This window comes from Chrysoperla carnea, chromosome 1 (assembly GCF_905475395.1).
Source record: "Chrysoperla carnea chromosome 1, inChrCarn1.1, whole genome shotgun sequence".
NCBI classification, from domain to species: domain Eukaryota; kingdom Metazoa; phylum Arthropoda; class Insecta; order Neuroptera; family Chrysopidae; genus Chrysoperla; species Chrysoperla carnea.
Window position 1 is genome coordinate 49,357,255 of NC_058337.1, and position 27,216 is coordinate 49,384,470.

Here is a 27,216-nt window from a genome sequence, read left to right on the forward strand (position 1 = left end):
TTTATTATAAATTTTTCAAATTTTAAATAGGAAAATATAGTGCCAGTCAGTGAATTTAATTAAATTTTGTAATCAATTATATTTTTACGTCCTTTATTTTTTATGTATAACAATTTTTATAAATAACAACTATATTTCCATTTTTCATCACATTAATTTATTTCTCTTAATTTTAACATTTAACAACATTTCATGTACATGAAACTCGTAATAATGGATAAAGAAACCTGTAAAATACTTTACTAACATTTATAAAACTTCTCTGTAAACAACATTCTACGTACGTTTATCTGGTTGGAGAACGATGAGATCCTCAAGTGAACTCACTCTTGAACATGCCACATAAAATTGACCATGAGAAAAACAGTCACTTCTTAAGTCTACACCGGCTAATTTTAAACTCTGACCTAGTGCTTTATTGATAGTCATCGCAAAGCAACATTTTACTCGAAACGGAATGAATGCACTCTCAACCTCATACTTCCTATAAAATTGCTTCGATAAAGTTTCTTTGCATGGTTTTTACTCGTAGTCTGGTGCCATTACACAATTTTGGGAGATTTAAATTACGCAACAACATTATTGGTGCACCAATTTTTAGATGAAGAATATGAGGTGGTATTCCCGGTGGGTTGAGTGTGTGTAGAAACTCGATAGGATAGTGAACAGTATCTTCTACTTCTATAGTGATAGTGAAAATCCGTTGGGATAGGAATTCCGTAAAATCCGTTCTTAGTGGACGTTTATGTCACGAAAAAGGTAAGTATGCGAAATTCGAAGTTAATCGGACTGATAGTTTCGGAGATTTCGTGATGAGTCAGTCAATGGTGGTAAATCGCTTATATATATAATAAAAAAAAGGTTATAATTGTATAGGGTGATATCACTCACCTACTGTAAAAATACCAATCCTTTGACCGAAAAATATGCACTACGGTTGGATTTTACGAAATTTTAAGGGAATAAAATACTCATACTTTTTAAAAGAATTTTTTTTTTTTGTAATACAAATATAATAAATATCCCGAATTTATTTTTTAGCATAATATTTATTTTTTATTATTATTATTAAAATCTTTATTTGACATAAATCAAAACATAAATGTGTACAATTTAATATTGATATTTCGAAAAGAAAAACAAATAATGTATTCTTTTAAATAATTAATGAGACAAAAAATTAATTTAAAAGAACAGAAAAAAAAACAAAAATGTAAGTAATAAATTCTAATGAGTATGGAAGAAAAAGCAGTTTGTATTGTGGGGTCACGGAAAGTTTCAGTATGATCATCTCGTATCGTAAATACGCCGTAGATGTGCGAATTCAGATTTTTTCGACTTGTCTCCTATCAAATGGCTTACACTCTCTTTCGCATTACACAAAACACATATCTTCCCGCCACCCACTTTGTTATTTTCCCATTTGAAACCACACATTCTAAAATTCGTAATAAAATACCTTTCATTTCAACTACACGGTTTTAAATATTTATTTAAAAATATTAGAACAGTAACTATCTGCTACATTTGCTACTGAACTGCTATGGCAAATAAACTGATTTCGAAGTCTTACTGTAATGATTCCTTTTTCCAGTGCCACAAAATGGATATTAAGACAGTATACCTACTGTATGTCAGAAAAAAAAAAAATTTTAGCCTGTATACTTGAGATTTTTGTGACACAGAGTGTACACAGATCTACTATGTTACTCTTACTTACTAGTGCTACAAAACAAACTCAATAGAAGAAATAAATAACAAAGAATAGACAGATAATATGACAAGAAAGATGGTTTGAAAATGCAAAAATAATCCAACAAATAAAGGTTGCAAAAACAAAAAGAGTCTGAACCTTATTGTTAACGAAGTTTCTAACGCTTTAAAAACTTATCCTGAGTTCGACGGATTAAGGCAGGCGAGAATTTTCAATTTGATAACATGTACCTATTTAAACAACATCTAATCAGCAGCTAATCAGTTTAATATGTAAAATTTCCAACTATCCTTAAATTGATAATATCCTTATCCTTAAATGATAATAATGACTTTTTTTCGTTTTTATGATTTTGCGACCGAAATATACATTTTAAGGAAAGACTTTTATAATAGAATTATTCAAGTTTTATTCATTCAGACGTCAAATCATGACATCTTATTACAGAGATACTTGCATTTATCTCTCCTTTAGTCTAAAAGGAGAGATCCCCTTTCTTCGCTTTTTTTAGATAAATATTGGCCAAACTACAGTAACAAAAAAAATTAAATTCAAAAGTGTAGGGCTTGGTCGGTACTTATTTATCTAAATATTCAAAATAAATAGGATCTTTTTTGAAGGCATTTTTTATTTAAACTATTAGGCTAAGGTTTTTACTTTTAGAAATCTCAATAAAACTTGAAATTAGTCTTAAAACGGCCTTTTTTGGCCTTATTAATTTAATTTTAATTTTTGTTTTCTAAAAATTCAATTTCTTGATATTTTGATCCAAAATAGAAATTTACTTTAAAGTGGTACAACTATAATTTTAATTCCCGCTTAATATTATAAATAAATTTCCCAATGTATTTTATCATCAAAAATTAATATTTTCATTATTATCTGAACCGGCCCTAATTTGCCGTACTCAAGAACATTTTGTATATGTTTAGGGACGTTTTTTCTAGAAAAAGTAGCTTTGGGCGCAAAAGTGATGGTGTGTGGGTTTTTTTTACTTTAGTTTATTGGAGTATAAGTATATTGAGTGTCATGAGTGATCTTTAGATTGTGCATGCTCGCAAATAAATTGTCTACGAAATTGAATTGAAAATATACCAGGCTCTTCGTTCTATTATTTTTGACATAATCTAATTCCTAAACATTTTTCACAATGTATATGTTTTATACCATACTATTTTAAATAAGAATAAACATAGTAGCACAAGCAATAGGGAAAATTAAGTTTGAGCTCAAAGATTTAAGGAACTCGCTCAAAAATTTGGTTATATGTAGTTAAAATGATGTAAAATAAACATCTCAAAAAGCTGCTATCACGTTATGTTTTTCAAGAATTGGGAAATGGAAAATGAAAATTTAAAAATTTAAAAACCAATTTCCCTCAAAAAACTTTAAAACTGTACCTACTTTAACTTAAAAAATTAAAGTTGTAGCTGACGGAATTTGAACATTACTATTTTTGTTCGACTTAGCATCAAAATTGGCTACGATATACTACTTTTTATGATATTTTAGCCAATTTTAATGGTAGAAGGTCGAACACACAATTTGTTACCGGATAAATACCGAATAACAGAATACAGTTTTTATCGGATAAATAACTCTTAAGCCCTACATTCAATCCAAAAAAGTATGCTATCAATAAATACATATTAAATGGCAAAGATATTGAGTTGGTTTTCGTTCTGGTAAATTAATACTTACGGACTATTATGACTCCTTGAATGTAGTACATTTATTTTTCGTCGACTAACTTAAGTCGAATTTTTCAACGTTAACTTCTAGAAAAATGGATTATTATTCCGTGAAAATTGACAGGGCTTTTTGAAAATTTTATAAAAACATCTTCAAAATGGGCTATTGTAGAAGTGCGTAGCATGGCTACTATCGGAGCTTTAACAACAATAAAAATTTTACTCGCTTTTTTAGAGACAAAATGTTACATTCAATGAGACATAACTCAGTAAGTACCTATTAATTTTACTAGAACAAAAACCAATTCATTGCCTTACTTTTTTATAAGCTTTATTGTGATAGTACACCTACTTCGTTTTTTTAGTTAAAACCGGCACCTACATAAATTTTTAGTTCATGTAGGTGCAGTTTACAAGTTGTTGGAGGAAATTTTCCAAAAAATCTATGTTCTACTACCTTTAACCATATTTTCAACGAGGCCCAAAAAATTTTGAACTCAAAATCTCTTTTTGTTGTACTACAGTACAAGAAATATACGGTTCTAATATATTCGAGAAAGATAAAGACTGTTGCCAATATCATATTTTAGAACCACTCTTCAGAGACAGACACTCAAGAAGTATGTTTTAATATATTCGTTTTAAAAATAACAAAGCTTTGGCAGAGGTTTCATAGTTTTTAACTTCCCACTATAATTCTCATTTGTTTAAACAAAATGCAGTCAATATAATTACGTGAATAAGTAATAGAACTTCTGTATAGACAATAAACATATTTAGAATATTAGGATGAACGAAAATAATTTTTAGGGCTCCGTACCCGAAGCATAACCAAAGAAGCATAAAAAGCAGTATCTTATAAAACGCAATACTTAAACAGCTGAAATTTTGACGATAGTGTGTATTACTAATGCCGCTATAAGAAACAAATATTAATAAATTAGAAAAGTTATAAATTAATAATGGAAAACCAGAAAAAATGAAAATATATAACTAGTTTTTCATTTATAATAATAGCGGGCAATAATAGTTGTATAATGAAAAACAAGACCGGTCTTTTAAACAGCCTTTTCTGTTCGAAATATTTCTACAAGATGGATTTTAGTTCTGTACTAAGCTAATATATGTATAGAAGATAACTAATACATAGGTAATATATATGTTGTAATTTCCGTTAGATTATAAACTAATAAATAAAATTGTAAGTTAAGCTTCCTATAAAGGGTCAAAAGCTATCCCAATCCGTCCTAACTCGACTAAACATAACATAATGAGTTGGTTTTGTTAACCCGTTTACAATCTGATAGAAATAAAATATAAGGTACGTTGACATATAACAAATTTATTTAGTTTTACCATGAAAATAGTAAAAATTACATATTTTTTATATTTACAACGGCCGCATTAGTGACATTCAGATAATTACATCACTTCTCAATAATATTATGATTTTATTCTCAATTTTAAGATTAAGCTAAAAATTTTAACGGCTATAATATTGATTTTCTTGATTTATATAAAAAACCTGAAAAGGTTGGTCATGAACTTTCTTGCAAAAAAAATTATACGTTCTTCAAATTAATTGGCCTGTAATTATGTAACGGTTTTTCATTAAACGGTTTTTCATGAATAATGGTTTAAAAAAACTAAAAAACACGCTTTGTAACTAGCTGAACTATAAAATAGAAAACATTTACTATAAGTTAAAAAAAAATTGAGTGATTTAGAAAAAAGTCCTTTGAAGTTATTTTCTACTTTTTAGTTCAACCAAAGCGTGTTGTTTTAGTTTTAACTATTATATATTTATCAAAAATTAAGTATAAATATGGTAGAAGCGCAAATAAATGTACATATTTTCAGATATGGAAATCGTTAATCCTAAAGAACCTGTTCATGATAATCGAACAAACCTATCAAATTATTGTATTGTCATCAGTGTTTGAACAGCTTGCGAAGTTTCAATTCAATCCGACAAGTGAAAATCACGTTTAAAGATTCCGTTACATAGATACATAGCTAATAAAAGTGTGTTAAAAATATCAACTATTACTGTTTTTATTAAGACCTACAATTATTTTGGCATTTCTTTGATTTCAGAACTCCAACACGATCGACTCGACAAAATTATAATGAAGACTATTTAACATCACATCATGATATTCTAGTACAACAGCAACGAAATGAAAGGCCTAGATCATTATATAATAATAATAATTCAACAAATTCATTACCGTACAATGACAATATAACGCCTAATTTAAATATTAATAGTAATAATAATAATAATATTAATAATAACATATTTAATTTAACTAGTCCTACCAAATATCAAACTCAAAGCATAAATGCAACAAATAATAACAATAACACTCTTAGTAATCAATTATTAAAATTTAATGCTAGAACACTAGAAATGAATAGAAACACAGTAACTAGATTTAATAACAATAAAAGTAATAATAATAATAGTAATAATAATATAAATAATTATCCATTTGAAAATTTGGAACCAACAAACAAATATTGGGAAAATAATATTGTAAGTTCAGAGAATGTGTTAACAGAACATAATCAACGAAAACCATCACAATCTGATACAAATATTGTAAAGAAACGTCGTAATCCAATACAACGTGCTGCATCACGATTATATAAAGCTTGTGATGGACCATCGACTGTACGGCGTAATAAGAAAAATTTTAATGATTGCATTGGACCTGAATTTGTTGTACGTGCCAGTTTACCAACAAAACAATTAACTGTTGGTGATTGTAAGGTTTGTAAGCTTTATTTTTATTTTAACAATAGCTTTTTCTTATTTTTTTGATTATAAATTTAATTAGTTTAGGAAAATAGTTTTTCAAGAAAAATTCCACCAATTCCATCTATTTTTTATCAAAGAAAAGGAATCTGTTAAAAAAATATTGGTTTCCTAAACATGAAGTTGACTTTCATTTGACCATGAACCTTCCACTTATACAACATCTGTTATCGAGATTGTGTTTCCCCTTTTTAAATGACGAAAATTTTGAACGAAACATTTTTTTAAAAATTCAAACTTTCGGACGATAAATTTAGCCTTATATTGGTAATGTCTAACTGAACAACCCTGTGGATAATATCAGTATGACCATCTTTCAGTTAAAATAATTAATATCTGGATGACCGATATCGGTATTTTTTTAGTTAAAAAGGCTTAAATTTTGTCACTAAGATAAGAATCGTTTAAAACTCTACATAAATACCAATTTGAATGTCCCGGTAATGTACTTTATTTCGTTAACTACGATATGCACCAATAGATGTCAAGAAGAGTCATATTTTGCAGTAAATGTTTCATTTTTCATGAAAAGACGGATAAAACGACGTTTTTTTTTTAAAAATAAAACCTAGCTAGATCGACTTTTCGCCCCAAAAACCCCTGCATACTCATTTTCATGAAAATCGTTGGAGCTATTTCCAAGATCGTGTATATATATTTATATATATATATATATATACAAGAATTGCTCGTTTAAATATATAAGATACTGCGTTATTTAGTATATTATACTGAGTTAATTGTTGAAATACCATGTATAGCCAGTGTTGATTACGCAACCGCTTGTTTTTTACGTTATGTAAGTAATGAAAGATAGCCACTCTTTCACGCAAAGTAATAAGAGTATCTTTCTTCTCACTTCCTAAGTGTGCATGTTAATAAACAAAGACATACATATATACAAAACATATATACTTAATACAATATATACATACAATACTATGTTTGTTCTTATCTAATTTGTGACCTCACGGGTAAACAGTAATGTTTACGAAAAAATATTTCAAACAAAAGTTGTTTATTTTTTTATAAGAAACATTTTACATTTAAACTTTTATTCTATTTCTAAAGGTTTACAAGGTTTACAAAATATGTCGAAAAATTAGTCCAATTTTTTCAATTAAAAAATTACCAAAAAATCGAATAGAGTTTAAAGAGTCGTGGTCGGCATGTTCAAAATATTTCGTTCATAACAAAATTTCAATGTCTAAACATCTAAATAAAGCTCATTTATTAATTTCGATGTAGTGTTACTTTTTATACCATGTATATGAAATATACCAAGGTATACTAAGTTTAGTTCCAAGTTTGTAACGCTTAAAATTATTGAGACTATGAACAAAATTTTGGTATAGGTGTTCATAAAAATCATCTAATTAGTCCATTTTTGTTTGTCTGTCTGTCGTGTGTCTGTCGTATGTCTGTCCGTCTGTCATCATGATTACTCAAAAATGAAAAGAGATATCAAGCTAAAACTTTTACAACTTGCTTAGGACGTAAAAAGTGAGGTCGAGTTCGTAAATGGTCAGTTGGTTCTTGGGTCCTTTGGACCCATCTTGTAAACCGATAGAGTTACAAGATGGGTCCAAAGATGGGTTATAAAAAAAATTTAAATATAAAAAATGTTCCTTATAAAAATTTTTTTCGTAAACATCACTGTTTACCCGTGTATGTGTAATGTGACAGAGTAATCAACACTGTCTATACATGGTATTTCAACAAGTAATTCAGTCAATTGTTGTTTCACTTGTTTTATTCTAATTTTAAAAAGTATTATTATCAGAAATAAGAATTCTCAACTTATATTAGAAGCATTCTTCTGAACAGATGATTCTTCAAAATCTATCAAAATATTTATTGTCTTTCACCTCCAAAAATTCTATTCATTTGATGTAAATCTCCGCCTGAGTGTAATAGACTTTTTGAAAAAATCAATTTGACCATAATATGTTTACTCCCTCCATCTCTTTTAAATCATTTTCTTTCATTTTTGTTGAATTTTATCATATCTGCGGAATAATAAAATTTTCATACTTTCTTTCAATCAGTTTTTTTGCGTGTTGTATTCTAAACAATTTTCTTCCGTCTACTGCTTTTATTATCATACAAAATTAATCGCCTACAGCAATTTAAAATATTCTTTGTAGTATAATTTATATGCACATAGTAAAATTTTGGGAACAAAATCCATTATTACATTCTATAATACAGTTTTTTTAATCCGTATTACAATGCATTATCCCTAGTTTTTTTTTTAAAATGAATGTTTATGGGTTGTAAAATAACATATTTAAAAATCAATGTTTTATGTTTAGTTCTGTCTATTTTTGTTTGAACGTAATCCTGTTATATAAACTTTATATCTATCAAACTTTAAGCGAAATAGATGCATTACATATATTATCGGGATATATAGAAAAAAATTGAGGTCCTTTTTCTTTATTGTATTATTATTTTTAAATAATTTTCTACATCGACCTCCGTGGAATATTCGAAACGCTTTAACACGAACTGGTTCAAATCAAAATAGAATTTCTCCTAACCATATCAAATCAATGTAAGATTTTTTCTGACCATTTCGAAATTTAATGATTTTCGTTATTTGAGTAGATTTCATTTTTTCATTTAAACTAAGAATCTTATAATTCGATCATCTTAGTCAAAAAAAGTGTTCAAAAATCAAATAATTCATTTTGATAGCACAAATGTCGTCTCAAAAATCATATGGTCTCATGTGCGCACCCTTGGATATTCAAGGTCAAAGGTTCCTTTGCTTTTAATCTTATTAACATTTATTATAAAAGTCGTAGATGACGAAATTCTCTACAAATTTTGTCTGAAATTTTTTTTATACGTTGGACGCTCAGCTATGCGTGCCTTAATGCAGGGTCAATACTTACAAGTATAAGGCATTAAATAATTATTTAAGTAGTATTTAACAAAAAATTAAGTAACAAACCGCATAATATCCAGGCCTATTATGCGGTTTGTTACTTAATTTTTTGTTCACGATTAATATACGGTTTTTTTACTTAATTATTCCTTAAATATTACTTGAATAATTATTATACCATGTATATGAAATATACCAAGGTATACTAAGTTTAGTCCCAAGTTTGTAGCGCTTAAAAATACTGATACTATGAACCAAATTTTGATATAGGTGTTCATAAAATCACTTAATTAGTCCATTTTCGGTTGTTTGTATGTCTGTTGTCTGTCTGTCGTCTGTCAGACTGGCATCACGATAACTCAAAAACGAAAAAAAATATCAAGCTGAAATTTTTATAGCGTGCTAAGGACGTCAAAATTGAGGTCGAGTTCGTAAAAGAGCTACATAGGTCAATTGAGTCTTGGGTCCGTAGGACCCATCTTGTAAACCCTTAGAGATAGAACAATAATTTAAATGTAAAAAATTTTCCTTATAAAAAAATAAACAACTATCGTTTGAAACATTTTTTCGTAAACATTACTGTTTACCCGTGAGAGCGCAAATTATGCGCAAATCGTATAGTATGTATTATATGTGAATATCAGCTATACATGTGTGGCATGTATGTATGTGTAATTTGACAGAGTAATCAACACTTTCTATACATGGTATTTCAACAATTAACTCAGTCAATTGTTTGTTTTAACTTGTTTAATACCTTATATTTATAAATATTGACCCAGCACTAAGGTACGTTAAGCTGATCTTCTGCACCTCCTATTTCAAAAACGGCTCAACGTAAAAACTGTGGCGCAACTGTGACTCTCCTAGTTGAGCTAGAGAGCTAAAAGCGCTATCTTTTAAAGTTCTTTCATTTTATGCAATACAGTATAGGATATAGGGTAGGGTTAGAATAAAGTGCCTAGCTTAGCATTTTCGATTATAAGTTTTGCAGAAAGAACAGGATAGAAAGTTGAAAATATTCTACATCAAATCGCATCTCAATTATTTCAAAATTGTTTTTTTTTCAGCCATCACTACAACGAAATATTACTGTAATTTTATTAAATGGACAAAAATTAAATGTCATATGTGACCCAAATACCACAACTGCCGGTGAAATATTTCAGGTATACTCTCATGAAAAACTTATTTATATTATCAAAATCAATATTAATATTGCTTTATCATCTCATATTACTAGAGAAACTATGTGAACTACAAAAAGGTTATCACACAACTAGAACGAGTAAACGTAGAAAGTAGAAACTCTAAATATTATGAAACAATTACATTGTTATATAACATATTGAAAATTGTTTCATACCTAGATAGATAGATTGATTCTCTTAGACGTTGACGACTATCAATGTTGACGTTACATATTCAGGTTATGCTGTACAAAATGTTCACATGAACATTGTATTATATATAAACATAGTTCAATCAAAATAGCAAAGAAGAATTTTATTCTGTCTCAATACATTAAAATTTTATGTTTGCAAAACCTAAAATTTTCCGGCTTCGAGGTTGAATTTTCTTATTTTCGACTTCTTACGGAGAACTAAAAAATTCTCTTAAGGAATAAGTTACTACTTTATTTTCTTTTTAAATTTATTCATTGGTTGTGTGACCTTAGCAAAAAATTTAATTACTTTGTGTAAAAAAAAATTTAAGAAATAAAATGAGACCGCTTACGTCCTTGTAAATCTTTTTTACGTCAAATCCGTTTATCGATGCAGTAGGATAGAAAAATTTTTTCCTCGAATTTATCATTCCCTTCGTTAATTCATTACAAATTTAACATTCTTAACTAAAATAAAAGTTGTACATAACGAAACACGAACAGCCTGTTAAAAAGTTGATATTCGCATTTTTTCTATTTCGAAAAAAAAATAATAAAAAGTTTGATGAATCAGTTTTTTGTTTCTAATATCATACTGAAATTTGACAATGCACTACGAAATAAAAATTTTCGGTATATCAACAATCTAAAAAGGACAACTTTTATAATTAAAACAAAAAAATTTTAAGTAATTATATACCTAAAATATTACAATTTTTTAACGGCGCCCTATTGTCTTCTTACGATAATCATGAAGACATTTTTGTAATATACATATTATTACATCATGAATATTATACTAATGAGCCTGTCCATCATTTTTTTCTCTACTTTTCTCTTAAAAAAGAGTATATATAATATACATGGCTGTTCAATAAGATTTTACTTTACTACGTAAATGAGACAAATTTTTTCCAAAATGATGTTACCGCTTAAATTGAGGAAGAGGGGTAAAAATTTATTTCAACACCATAATATAAGAATTGTATATTATATATAATAAAATATTACTCTTATATTATATTTTTAAAATAGACGCCTAACCCATTTAAGTGGTAACATCTTCTTGGACAATATGTTTCTCATTTACGAGGTAACATCTTACTGAACAACCCAGCGACCGGCCAATAGAAGTAAAAAAGACAGAACTGGATCCGAAGACTACCCTGAGATAAAAGCATTTATTGGCCCCAAACTTTGTTGATTCTTTCTAAATTAGCTGATATATTTTGACTGCATGTGCAAGTCAAATTAATTTATGTCTATATAATCTATGTATATATGAAAATTTTTTTTACGATAAATAAATAATTGAACAATTGGCTATTTGTCTTTGGACAAAAAGGGGTGCTTAAAGAGAGAACTAACTAATCATATTCGAAAAACTCGTGCTGGCTATCTGTTACTAACTTGAGAAGGAAAAACATTAATCTAGATCGGGCTTTATAATCCCGCTCTGGTAAGTAATTCACAATTTCCCACTCTTTTTGCACAATATACTATGTTTACAAGAAGGACTTCTTTAGTCTTTGATGATAAAGCAAAATGAACTAGGATAATATTAAATTAAATATTCATATTTAAGGTTGTAATACAATCAGAAAATTTAAAAGAAAACTTCATGCTGGGACTATCAGCATTAATGTCAGGTGATTTTATATTTCTACCCTCCGATACACGTGTATGTAAAGTTGCTACGTTTAATAATAATCAAGCGTGGTCAATTTTAACATTATTCCTTCGGGTAAGGCTGTTTTTACCAAGTTTACGTGGTCTACGTGGGTATGAAGCAAGACATGCATTATATTTACAATTACGACGAAGTATTTTGGAGCAACAGTTAGCCTGCAATTTAAAAACATTAATTACCATTGGTGGATTAGCACTACAAGCAGAATTCGGCGATTTTAAAGAAAAAGTATGGAAAAATATAAAATCTTTTTTTTTATTTTTCAAAAATTGTGATATTTTTTTAGGAACACGGTACAACAGATTATTTTTTATTGGAACACTATGTTCCCGAGTCAATGTTAAATGAATCGTCATCGATTACACTCAAAGAATTATTAATTCAGGCACATAAAGATCGAGTGGGTTGTGACAGAGATCGTGCAGAACAAGAGTTTATACAACATGCACAAGCATTACCACATTATGGAGGACATTTCTATGCAGCAACTTGGGTAAGTACATTTTCATTTTATTTATTATTTTATATTTATTTACCGTCAAAGTCTCTCGATTATAATTGACGTTTTTTATTATGATACAAATAGCGCAAACTATCTATAGACAAATAACTTCCTAATCCTAATTAAAGCTAATTGAATAAAAAAAACTCGCATCAGTAGTCGAATCCGGATCTGTTGAATTCATGCCAAGCGCCTTAGCCATTTCGGTCATACGAGCTTTTGGCACTGAGTGTAATTTTTTTCAACTTATCGAATTTTTATTTTTGTTTATCAGTCAACATTAACTTATTTTATTTATTATTTATGTTTGTTTCCTCTTTTATATAAGTTTTTATTATTGTTTAAGGCTGCTCTATATACATATTTTTGATTGGCTTGAAATCATTCTTTGATATGGTGTGAAACTTAATAATTAAAAAAAAAAAAAAATCCTCTTAAATATCCTCAAAAAGTTTAGAAAAAATAGCGTGTACATTTCGTAGGAAAATCACATTCTCGAACTCCTATGGTTGCTGGCTATCCGATGGTGTACTGCTCTTCCTACTAAATTTCAAATCTGAGAGTTATTTATCGACCTAAAATTTTTTTAGTTTTATTTTTTATATCGGATTCCGTACACAACAATCCCAGCTAAAAAGAGAGGTGGTAAAGTTTTCGAACGACTTTCTGTGAAATAATACTAACACCCTGTGTATCTGTCTGTGAAGTAATAGCAACACCCAAAGTAATGCTTTTCTCTGTGTTTATTCAATCATTTGTAGATTATTTACTGCTCTTTTCCTAGTTTTTCTAGTGATCTTACGTTTAGGAGCAATAAAAAGAATAATGGAAATTTTTATATTGACAGTTACTTCATTTTAAAATGTATTATCTCCTTGCGCTTCAACGTAAACAGGTTTATTTGTATGCTAGAGACTTTTTAAATTTCACTTGATATTCACCTGATAAGTTTTCTTTATAATAAAAATGTAAATATTCGATATAAAAAGTTTTTTTTGCCAGAGACTTTATAAATTTCACTTGTTATTCAGCTAAGAAGTTTTTCTTTATAATACACCTGCAGTTTCTTTTTAGAATTTTTTCCGCAATTTGAAAGACATAAATATCATATAAAAAATCAGAGCATATAATATTAAGGAATAAAACAACATAAATATAAATAACAATTGTTGCCAAAAAAATAGTAGAAGAAAAGAAAAAAAATGAAATATTCGTATATTATGATACTGATAGTAACAATGCTTACAGGTAACAACAAAAGAAACACAATGTAATAGTAATGTATGGTTGTGCGTGACAGCACGTGGAATATCATTATACGAGCGTACATCCACAAGTCCATTAACTTCATCAAATATATCACCATGTCAAGCATTTGAATGGAGATCTATACAAACATTATGCTATAGCAAACAATTCCTTTGTATATTACCACATTCAGGTGGCAAACATTCAAGACCTACAAAATGTAAATTGAAAATGGATCATAAAAAGTAAGTGAGAACGAACAAAAATTGTATAATAATATAACAAATACAAATGCATATATTTATTTGTAGAGCTGAGCAAAAATGGGGGGTAGGTGTTGTAGGGTTCGTGATAAAAAGTCCATAAATCATTTGAATATACAGCGTGTCCACTGTTAAAATCGTTTACTTTTTAAACGACGTTAGGAATTCATTTTTCATAAAAATTACTACTTGTGTAAAAGTAAGATTGTTAATACTTTCATCAGACTATAGAGTCTCCACGAAAATCATTTTACAAAATTTAAACCTATTGCTGCTTCTTAAGAAAATAATATTACCACGTACAAATTTATTATCAGACTACCGAGTGTAAAGCAAAAATTTTTTTATAGCTAAAAAAGCGAAAATTTTTTTGCACTCGAGTCAAAATCAACACAAGGTATCTTCGTGAATGCAGGCGAGTATCATTTCCACATTCTCGTGATTGCTTATGTAGTTCAGTTCAAAATTATTAGTGTTATATCGCACAGAGAACTGCCGCTAATCCCTCTTCGATAGTATGGTGGTGAGTACTGCACTCCGTCTAACTTTGGCGAGTAAACTCGGCGAGGATTAAAAAACTAAAATATAAAGAAAAAGTGCCAAAACTTTTTTCCTTTTGTGCTACATATTCCCACCTCTAAGTTGAACTAATTTTAGAACAAAAGTAAAATTTTTAAAGCATTGAAAACTTAAAGTTTTTTTTTTAACTTTAAAGTAATAAATAAAGGTGCATCTCTCTTAAATCTTAATTTTCATATTTTCATTTATATCCGAAGACTGTGTAGCTTGATTAACAATTTGTACGTGGTAAAGTTATTGCCTCCACAAGCAGGGATTAATATAGGTATGATCTGTTCATTATCACGTAGGTATGGTATTATGTGTATGGTAATCTCACTTTCTCGACAATCACAATTCCACTTCTATTTACTTTATCGGTAGACACACTATATACTACAGTACAAAATTCAATCAAAATTTTTTTAACCCGATACCTCCTTCCATTAACAAATATACTAGTGACAAAACGATTTTGGTAGAATTGAGGCAAATATTCATACTTCCAGAACTTTTACCTATATCATAAAAATATAGAACATTTTTTAATTCAGAATTTAGTTTTAATTTCGTTAATTTCGTCATTTTACTCATGGTTGCAACATTTCACGTTATTTGAAAAAATTGAAAACTAATTTTTAAAATAAAACAAGTTGTAAACAAACAATTGACTTAGTTACTTGTTGAAATACTATATATTTATTACGTCACGTAAGTAAAGAATGATAGTCACTCTTAGATAGTCACAGTCGTGTATGTATAACACGACACGCATACATAACTGATATTCCCATGCACTTAATACATACTATATAATGTTATAAACTAATTTGAGACCTCACGGGTAAGCAGTGATGTTTACGAAAAAATGTTTCAAACAAAAGTTGTTTATTTTTATAAATAATATTTTCTACATTTAAACTTTTCTTCTATCTCTCACGGTTTACAATGGGGGCCATACGGGCCCAAGACCTTTGTTGCTCATTTACGAACTCGACATCACTTTTTACGTCTTGAGCTCGCTATAAAAATTTCTTCTCTTTTTGTTTTTGAGCTATCATGTCCACAAACGGACAGATAGACGGGCAGATGGCCGCCGGAAATGGACTCTTTTGCTGATTTTATGAACAGCTATACCAAAATTTTGTTCATAGCATCAATATTTTTAAGCGTTACAAACTTGAGACTAAATTTAATATACCCTGATATATTTTATTTTTACATGGTATATATAACATGCGACGAATGTAGAATTTATTTATTAATTTCAGAAATGTTTATTTTAATTTTTTTTTTTAGAAAAATTATATTATTTAGGTTTGGGGTTAAATCCCGTGGTAAATCAATATTGCTCTCGCGACTTCATCATATTTCATCGCTCTGCGCTGTTAGTGTTGCCCAGCTCGTATGCATTGTAACACAATACTTACATACCTATAAAGACACAGGGTATAGAATAACTTTTTGTGAGAAAAAGCTCTGCTTTTTGTATTTGTATATTATTGATCACATAATACATAACTATACGGTAGAAGTATAGACTAGCTTCCTCGAACTAACATTGAAATGTTTCTTTTTTCGTACATACCTATATTTTTTATGATGTAAGACCTTACAATACATTAACTAAATGCTTATTTAAGGTGATTTAAATGGCTTTACAAAACATTAGAGTCAAAAGATTGCTAAGTTTATTTAGTAGGTAATGAAATGAATCTACTATTAAAATAAACGTCATTTTTAGTGTAATAACAGTCAATCACAGAAGGTTTAGAAGTCATTCGTTTAAATACGATAAATACCGATTTATTTATCTTTGTTTCTTTTTATATGCAGGGTGGATCTTTTTAATCTATAATGGCTAATAACTCGTTTTGTAGTTAACAAAACAAAAAAAATAACTTTAGCAAAAGTTGCAGAGTTTGATGGGGGACATCATATTCTGATCAAAGAGTGTAGACCTAGTTCTTCGGGTTACTTGAATAGCCAATTAAGATCCTAAACGGTAAGAGATAAACACTTTAAATTAGAAAATTGATCCTCATAAAAAACTATCATTTTTTATCTAAACCATTTTTTCGAGCCAGCTTTCGGGGGAAATGCAACGTAAAACGTCATTATTGCATTTAATCGAAAGAAAACTAACTTGCGCTAACTACGGAAAAATTTTTTAGCCAAAATTTGTTAAGGGCAATAGAGGACATTTGCCTATGTCCATGACTTTGGCCTACAAATATGGATAAACTATAAGTGCATTTTCTTTTGATTAAATGCAATAATGACATATTTTTAAGTCGCCGAAAGCTAATGTTTTTGGTGTGAAAACATGGTGTTCCCAATCAAACTCCACAATTTTTAATCCAGTTATTTTTTGATTGGTTAACTATAAAACGAGCTATAACCCATTATAGATTAAAATAACCCACCCTGTATATTTATTTATGAAATAAGCGGTACATCATTAAATATATTTAATAAGCAATATAAGCAACAAAATAATATGTTATAAAAAGTATAGAAATTTTTATTTTTACTAAATCTTATTTTAAAACTCACTTTTACTAAATCTTATTTTAGCAATAAAGTTATTCGATAGATAGTACCTTGTTCTGCTATCAAACGAGACGGGTCCAAAAATTTTGTTTTAACTAAACTTATCTAAGTATAAAGTTATTTTATTTCTTCGCTATACGACCCTAAATTTGTTAATTTGAAATCATTCAACTGATCTTAAAATAAATTTAAAATTTATTAAAAAACAAAAAAATTCATATCATAAATATTTTTATCTGTAGAATAATACAAGCAAACGGAACAACTTTGTAACAAGGCAAGTTTAGCTAAATCGAATTATTTTGAGCTCCTTTAGTTTTTGTAGAGCAAAGTAGAAACATTTTAAAGATATTCTGTATAGTGATATACAAGGCTATCCATGTTATAACATCAGTATCTGATAAAATGGTAGATAACATTAAAATAATGATAATATCTCAATATACTTATATCCGCGAAAGCTTCCATTTGCAAACGCAGGGTGAGGAAATTTTGGAAAAAAATGACATTTTTATGAGAATTGCCAAAACCGATATTTAAAAAAATGGAAATTTGGTTTGAGCTAAGGATCCTGCATGATTTAAAGCTTATGGTCATAAATTACGAAATCCAGCTTGAATATATGGGTGTTCCATACACTGGTTTTGAAAAATCTCTTCGCTACTGACTTCATTGCAAATACAATAAAGTATTCTTTCATTTTCAATAAAGTCGATGGCGTAAGATATTTTTTCGGAAGAGAGTTATGTCACGTACGAGCCTCCATCGCTAGTGGAGTCTCCCCGGGCAAGTCTCCGCCGCTGGCAATTTACGATCATAAGCTTTAAATTCTGGAAGATCCTTTGGGTAGGTAAAAGTTATTTTTTCCCAATATTTCAACAACCTGTATCTAGAAAAGAAGGCTATAAGTGCATTGAGAAATTGTCATTATTTTAACGGTATCTACCATTTGCTAAGGTCCTGCTATTGAATTTGAAGCACTCTGTATAAAAAACAAGTGATTGTAGCTCTAGACTTGAAATAAAAATTTGTTATTTAAATTTTTTCTAAATCAATTTTGTGTTGTATAGAAACACACGCATATTTCGACTCCGAAGTAATTGTGTTCAAATTATTTAAACTGAGATCATTTTCTATATTATGAAGAACATTTGAAATTAAAAAGAAAGAGACTCTATTACTTAGTTTATTAACAATTTTTGTTAATTTTTTTCTGTTTTAGAAGCTATTTTACATTTCGTTTAGCCTCATTACATCATCAATTTTTCTTACGATTACGCACCGAATACAGCTCTTTACAAACTCTGGCCCAAGAATTTGGTGTACCGTTAAAAGATGTTAAAAATGAGACGAATGCATTATGCAAAATGAATCCAATAGCATCAAATAATGAGGAAACACAATTTAAAATATCGTTCCGTACATCAAGTGTTTCTAGTCATGGAAGTAGTAGCAATTCATCATCTAATCATAATTCTAAGCAACAGAAATGCCGACGATCAAAAAGTGCCACCGAAATACGTGTACTTAATGATAATATGCAATTAGAGGAATATCAAAATAAAGAGAATGAAAATCCTCAAAATAAACAAAGCTTCGGTAGTTTAACACGAGATGTTAAAAAGGCATTAATATTAGATAGTAGTCTGTTATCTGGACTACCAAATGTTCCATTGTTTAGTCGTGAACGTAGACATGGAGTTCTAATGGGTACTCGCGCGATTGGATCATCGTGTACATTTCAACCAAGTGATTTAAATCAAGTAGTTGCAATATCAGACGGGTCAGATATAATGTCTTTGCATTCTAGTTCACAAGGTGAATCTTTAACGCATTATGGGTCAGAAGGACAAGTGTCTAGTGAAGCCTTTGTTTTAAGTAAGTATAAGTTTATTATTTTATTTCACAACTGAGATTTACATACCATAAACACGGGCTTAGCAAATAATCCAAAATTTAAAAAAAAATCAAAGTTAAATGATTATGAAAAAAAAAAATTTTATTTAAAATAACGTATGATTTTACGCAGAGCATAAAACATGACCAAACCCTATTGACTACAATTGCCCTACTACTACTTAAAAAGTTATCTTACTTTACATCCCATTCGTATCTATAAAGATAATAAATTATACAGTTTTCACAATTTTTTTTGATAAAATTTCTCATTAGCTAAACTGACTGTCTTATTCTCCATTACCTAGAGAATTATTACTGTCAAACCCTTGATGTGTTTAACATATCGGGAAATATCCTTACATAGTTACAAAAAAATCTTTGTTTAATATTTAACGAGAAATATGTTGCAGGTTTTGTATGATACAGAAAAATATTTCAAACAAAAATTATTGAATTAAAAAAAAAAAAGTTAGTAAAACCTTAAAAAAGGGCATAATAAAGAACCCGGGTTGGATTTAAAATGATCTTGGAGATCAAGGTTAAATTTTTGTTGACCTCACGCAACAAATTTGTTCGAAACAATTTTCTGTGTCTAATTTTAATTTTATTCATTTAAGGTTTAAATGATTTACACTGCATAATTTTTTTGGTTACAATTTAGATATTTAATACAAAAATTTTGTTTGTAGATTCGACACTAAGGGCATCTGACGAAAAATTTCTTCCCGATTTTCATGAAACTATTAGTGATTCATTAATGGAAAAATTTGATAAATTATCTTTTGTTGAAGAACGTATTCTACGATCGGTTACACTTATTCGTGATAATGTTGGTAGTTTAGGATTACAAATTACCGAAGGATCCGATGGTAATGTTTATGTACAATCAGTAATTACAAATGGACCAGCAGATAAATCCAAATCAATATTTAAAGGTGATCAAATTGTTGCTGTTGATGGGCAATCTTTATTGAATTTATGTTATGAGGATGCTTTGAATTTATTAAAACATACAGGAAAATCTGTAGACTTTGTTTTATCTCAATTATCGATGAATGATGATCGCCATCGTTTAGAAAACAAGAACAAATCAAAAGCAAATCGTAATTTATATAAATCATGTCTGCAATTAAACAATCCCACGTTTGAGCGTCCCAAAGCGTCTTTTTTTAATTCGTGTGCAGATATTTCAAATTTATCGCCAAATAATTCATTTTTGTCTGCGTCTACATTCCTGCAAAACGATACAGTCATTGAACGTAATGTTGATGTATCAGCCATAAATTACGTTGATTTTTCTGAAACAAGTTTTTATAATCCAACAAAAATCTTACATCATCCAACAAGCATTTGTGGTCATAAGGAATCCTCATACAATTACCCAATTGAAAAAAATTATTTAAAACACATACGTTATGAAACGGCTGCAGAAATCGATGGAATTTATGGAAACAATAATATACTTTCATCACGAATGAATAAATCACCAGTGTGTAATCCACGTATTTCAAAATCTTGCGGTACGTTAAATGATCCAAAAATGTTTTTACATGATATTTATTCAGATGATATACCTAAATCGCCACATGAAATGCAAAATATCGAACCAGCTGTTAGTAAGACAGTACCAAAAATGTCGAAAAGTATTGAAAAATTTTTATATCAAAACGATTCAGCCAAATCAATATGTGTAGATGATACCATATCATCTGAGGAAGATTTAATTGACGAAGTTGGCGGAAATAATGCTGATGTTGTTGCGAAACAAGTAGCATTACCTCGAAGTTTAGGTTTAAGTCGAAAATGGAAGGGACCAGTACGCTATCCAGTTACACCCATTCGATATTCAGCAAGTCGAGTGGCATCGATTGGAATTGAAGGTGGTGATACTTCAACGTATTTCGTAACGTCAGATGATGAGCAAGTATTTATTTAAAAGGTATTTATTCTTAGCAAAAAATAATTAAAACTATATTTGTTTGTTTATATGATATCAAGGTGGACAAATGAAATTGAAAATGAAATTGAATTGCTATAAATGAAATTGAATTGTAGCATGGGATTTAGAGAGTGCTATCAATAAACGTTGGGCCTATTATGCATCCTCAAATATTAGGGTATTTATCACGGTCCTACTTTACTACCCTAGTCTTGTTTTAATCTTAGCTTACACACTTAGTTTTGGCCTGGCATGTTATTGATGTTTTTATTAGTATAACAAAGATATAACTTGTTGAAAAATTAAGAGTGGCCGAAACCGAACCGAAAGTGTTCATAGAACATTTTGACATAAGAATAAAAATTTTGTTATAAATTTAAAAAATAATCAATTTTGTATTATATAAATACGTATTTCGACTACCAAGTAGTCATCATGAGTATAAATTAGCCAATCGTAATTACTCTTATAAAGCATATGTTATTCGTTGCTAATTTGGTGACAGTCTGCACCACTGATAATTACTACTTGGTAGTCGAAATACGTATTCATATAATACAAAAAATGATCTTTGAAATTGGGACAAAAATCGATATTTATTTCGAAAATTCATAGAGTTCTCATTTATTATCTTTGATAATACTTATAATAATAATTTAAAGGCAAATTTTTTATCGCTAATAAGTTTTTGGTTTGTTTACAAAGAACACATTTTTAATTTAAAATTTACCTTTATCTTAGGTTGGGTGAGGTTAAGGGCTCGATCGAAAGTTCACTTGGACCACTCTTAAATTTATTAACGTCTCTTAAATCTTCGGTTTAAAGCATATTCTTCTTTCTCATCGTAATTTTTAGCATTATTTATCCCAAATTTTTTTATGTTGATCCCGACAACGAAGTTTTCTGTAATAACTTCAATGGTTATGCAGGCTAAATTCGCCTGATGATTCAATATTCTCTTTTCCTTATTTCGTTTCTTAGCAATCTTGAAATGTTTGACAGCAACAGTTACGGATTAGAGAGACCTTTCAGTCGTGGAACCCTGGGTACTCCCCCACAGTATCCGTAAGAGGGATCCATGCCAAAACACATACATATAGGTATACAAGTAGATATATATAATCGATTTTTGAATCTAATTACTACAAAATTTTTATTTTAAAAAAAAATCCAAACAAAAGTGTTTCGTTATTTTATAACTAGCAGTAAGTTATTTATATTATAAATATAAATATACCATAACTCAAATGACATGAAAGAGTCAAAGGCAGATTTAGTGTCTTCATAACCTGTTGAATCCAACTTCGCATAGGTTATTTTTAGATTCGGGTCTTTCATGAATAAATACTGTCCCAAAAAAGAATTGAGTATTCCATTTTTTATGAATGGAACTGTATAAAATTAAATACACTTCATTATTTAAATCAATGATGCATAAATTAATAACTTATTGATTATTTAGTTTTACAATTAAAAACAATAAAAATAATTTTCAACGGAATTAATAAATTGACTTTTAATTTTTATTATATAATAAAACCAATATTTCAAGGTTTTGCACAGAAGCCATATAATTGTATGTATAATTCAATTAATTATGTGCAAAACATCTTTTTTTTTCAATAAAATTCAAATATTAAAACAGTTTATCATCAACTTTTGTGTGATTGTAAGTTAAATATTTATTTTATTTTATAGAAACCATGGCTCTTTTAACTGTGCCTCCAAAACCACCTGCCCGTAATAAACGTCGATCACGCTCATCGGAACCAAAATCATCGGTCACGTCAAATAAAGATGACGCCGATTTTCAATCTATCATAAGTGAAAGTGTATCAATGAGTGTTTTAAATGACGAATATGATTCTTCAAAAGGGTTTAAAAAGACTACAAAGAAGTACATTGCTCCTCAGCAACCATTAATAAATAATAGTGTTGATAATTCTTTAATGTATCCACCTTTGTTCTTTACTGCGGAAGACTTTGAAAGCGTTACAAATCCGTTAATGAAAAAGTACAATCATCATCAACTATCATTTCAAAAATTTTTAAATACAATGTTGGATATGGAGGAAGATCATGAGCTTTCTAATATTACAAAAGTGCCAAATGAACATAGTAATTTAGAAAATAATTTAAGTTTCATTTCTGAAAATATTAATGACACTGATTATGATAATAATGACGATGTTGTCATATCTGATAATATTAATAATAATTACAGTAAAAATAATAATGATAATAATAATGTAGTGGGTCCAAAGAAAAATAAGGTTCGTTTTCACCATAAAATATGTCATAGTTCAAGTATTGATCATGATGATTGTAATATATCAAATGTTAGTGATGTGTTTTTTGATGTACGACTTGAACGGTTATGGGGTTCGTTTGGTATACAAATTGAGGTATGGTTATATCATTTGTATTTAAATATTCATTCATCAAATCATTGTTAATAATAAATGGTGTAGATTTTCGATTCGAAATCTTTCAATAAAATTTGAAATTCAGTTCCATATATGTAAACTGCTGACTTATATTTGTATTTGTAAAAAACCAAAATGGTCAATTGTGCAACACGCGTTATTCAAATATAATTTTTATGATTAGAAATTATTTTGTTATTAGGAAATTCTTTAGTTCACCACAAGCTTAAAATTGACGAACATAAGTTCTTTTGTTATTCTAATAAGAAGATACTTAATACTAAATTCAAAAATCATTTTGTCATAAATCTTTTCATTTGAACAAATAGAAAAAAAATTATACATAAGTCGGGACTAAAACCTGAGTCCTCTACATATCCGATCTAGGACGTAATCAACTCCGTCACTACTGTTCTATGTGTCTTTCTAAGTGATACAAATTATATATTTTTATAATGAAACTAAATTTTTATATTTATTTTAAATTTAGTTTTATAATAAAAATAAATATATCAATCTTTTTTGGAGTAAAATTTTGGAGTACATATGTCCCCCTATGACTAGATGGACATAAGGGTTAAGTTAACGGAATGTCCATGGGGACCTATAAGCACGTTCAAAAAGTTTCATTAAAATAGGTGCTGTTTCATAACTTTTCACCATTGACACTTTTGTCCGGCTTATTTGCTGTATTATAAGTCTATTGATGAATTGAGAATTTTCGAAGAACAACAAATTGTTAACCCAGGTATAATTAAGTCACACAGGAATTTGTCGAATTGTATTTATCATATGCTGATGGGTACCGAAACTATAACAAGTAATAATATATTACGTTTTTTTTTTATCATCTTAAAGGATTGAATATCGAATATTCAATAATACGCCTTGATATTCGATATCTTAAAATTCTAAGAAAAAGAAAACTAGCTTTTTATGTATGCATCATTTAATTTCGGTTCTCCATTCCATTAAAAAATAATTATAATAAACTTATGTTCGAAATTTATTGAAAGAATTCACTTAAAAAAAATTATAACAACTCAAAGAAAATTTACTTATTAAATGTTTACATGTACATATTTACATGTTTCATTAAACGCAATGAAAACTTTCATTGTTTACATTCTGAATCAATCAACGCCATCAAACAGTTTTGAATTACGGAACATTATTTGATTTTTTTTTATTGTATAAAGAAAGCAAATGAGAGAATATTCTTTTTTATTTACAAAATTGTAACTATTAACTATCTATTAAAATTGTTTTGTTTTAAGTTTTAAATCCATTCAAATGGTTTGAAATATTAATATTAGATTAAAATATATCTCTCATTTGTTGAAAATTGGTGTATTGAACGGGGCATTGATTAACTAGTTGCCCCTTTTACACATGGAAATATCAAAATAAATGAATTGTTCCTTTAGTTACTTGCATTTATAACTAATGTTACCGTCGCAAATGCAAATAACGTAAAAAAATTAATTTAAACGGGTAATATTTAGAAAAATAAAACACCTTAGACGGTTAAAAATAAAACAAAAAAATGATGGACTGTTATTCGTGGATTTAAAAAATTGTGTTTGTGTGATATGAACTCATTCTGAAATTGTTATAGCTTTTGAATCAAAAATATAAAAAGGGTAATGAATTTGTTAATGAATCGAAAGCTTACCTTAAGTTAATTTGCCAGTAATATTCCCCCTTTGGGAGATTATATTACAGATGTTAAATTGTTTAATTTTTCGCAATATTCCGGATCCACACACCCATAGATCAGTGATATGAAGATTTCCAATTTGGATGATTTTTAAGCGATCCAATTATCATTGTTTCACATTCAGAGTATTAATGAAATGGATTTTATATTTATAAATGTGATAAGAATCTTACTCCATATTATTATATTCAGTGATGGTATTAAGAAAAAAGTTCCAGGCGGAATTTATTTCGTTTTGTGGTAAAATTGATTCAAGATTTTTCACGGTGGAATAGTACGATATCCGCAGTGCTATGATTTGACTACGGATTCTTATCTATTTCGTTAGTATAAAATCAAAATGAAAGTAATAGTTTTTAAAATTAAGCTTAATTTACGACATTCCTTTTTCTATATCCATATATCTCCTTTTAGAAAAATTTACTCTTTAATAACATCTCATCTATTTAAAATAAAATAATTACTTTGTTACTTTTTCGAATTTGAAAACGTTTTTCGATTATAATATTATAAGAATGAATTTACTGATGAAAAGGATAATGTCTTAGAATTACCCCACCGAAAATGAGGCTCGCCCGCTGGCGGGGCCAAGGCAGATATTACTCTTTTGCCACTCGCTTAAAGCCATCACTGAAGGTTACCTTACATGCTCTTTGTTATAATTACTTATTATAAAACATAATGTGGAATATAAAAACATGAAACAACTTTCACAGTCCTAGGGTAAAACTAAAAGACAAAAAATTCTTTATGATAAAGAATTTTTTTATGTAATAGTCATAAGCACACAAACATCTTTTTAAAAATGTCAATTTTTATTTAAAAAAAAACTAACATTCAAAATTTTTGTAATGTGCCAAATTAATTTTTAAAGTAGATTGTTATGAACAATCGAATATTTAAAAAATATTTATTTTAACGTTTTCCTCTAGGAAATGCATTTTGGTAATGAATCTCAATTAGTTATCAGTGGAGTTTTATCACGTGGTGCCGCTGATTTAATAGGAAATATATTTGAAGGTAGATATTTTTTTACTATTTGAAAAAATGTAATTTTTTTTTTAGAATTACTTATTTGATTTTACACATTTTATTATTTATTTTTTTTTTTTTTATGACTTAAAAATTATATAAATTATAGAATAATAATTAATAAAAAAACTATAAAATAATATTTAAATTGTCAAAGACGCTCGGTAAAATTTTTTACTCTTATATTCCTTTTTGCCTCTCACCTTTTATTTCGCTTTTGTTGTTACTTTTAAGATCGAAATACGTACAATCCAAATGTGAATACAATTTTATTTCATTATTTTTTAATACAATGGTATCTTTCCTAGTTCATTTTAATATTTTGTAGCATCTATCTAGTTAAAACAATATGTTATTGAATTTTTTAATATCTGAGCGTCCTTGTTTAAACAGTATTAAATAATGCTTCCTTTACTTTGTACAAGGAAGTAAAAATCAATAATAATCATAAACTTGAGTCATTGTTTTTTAAAATTTAGTTTAGTTTTGGATTAAAGACATTTAGAAGTTCATCATGTCTAAATTCAGATTGTAAAAAAAAAAAAAAAATGGTGATTGTCAATTTTAACAAAAAATAAATTTTGAAAAATATTGGCTACAGTTATAATAAAAAAAATATTAAATTTAAATATATAAAACTAACATGATAATAATATTCATTATGTAGTTAAAATTTAATCGATCTGTAAAGTAATAAAACTTTTGGTGGAAAAGGTTGCATTTGTGTTTTGAAAGCTTTGGTAAGGGTTAACATAGTTGTCTTGTAAAAAATGTTGTCAAAGGAATTTTATTTAAGAATTATTCAAAATTTAAATTTGATCTATTACAAAATTTCAAAATTATTTATCCTTTAGTTTTGGTTAATGTTACAGGCGTATGTCAG

At 28.4% G+C, this 27,216-nt stretch overlaps 1 protein-coding gene across 1 annotated transcript in view; it reads left to right on the plus strand.

The window, feature by feature from the left end:
- Positions 1-22,977, plus strand: part of LOC123305441 (tyrosine-protein phosphatase non-receptor type 13-like) — a 230,337-nt gene extending 207,360 nt beyond the window's left edge. Inside the window, exons 7-15 of the mRNA XM_044887158.1 lie at positions 5,503-5,675; positions 5,955-6,181; positions 10,190-10,288; positions 12,089-12,421; positions 12,480-12,686; positions 13,944-14,188; positions 18,540-19,195; positions 19,906-21,155; positions 22,854-22,977. Coding sequence (XP_044743093.1) covers positions 5,503-5,675; positions 5,955-6,181; positions 10,190-10,288; positions 12,089-12,421; positions 12,480-12,686; positions 13,944-14,188; positions 18,540-19,195; positions 19,906-21,152 — 3,187 coding nt within the window. The 3' untranslated portion in view covers positions 21,153-21,155; positions 22,854-22,977. The remainder of the gene's footprint in view (positions 1-5,502; positions 5,676-5,954; positions 6,182-10,189; positions 10,289-12,088; positions 12,422-12,479; positions 12,687-13,943; positions 14,189-18,539; positions 19,196-19,905; positions 21,156-22,853) is intronic.
- Positions 22,978-27,216: the final 4,239 nt, after the last annotated feature.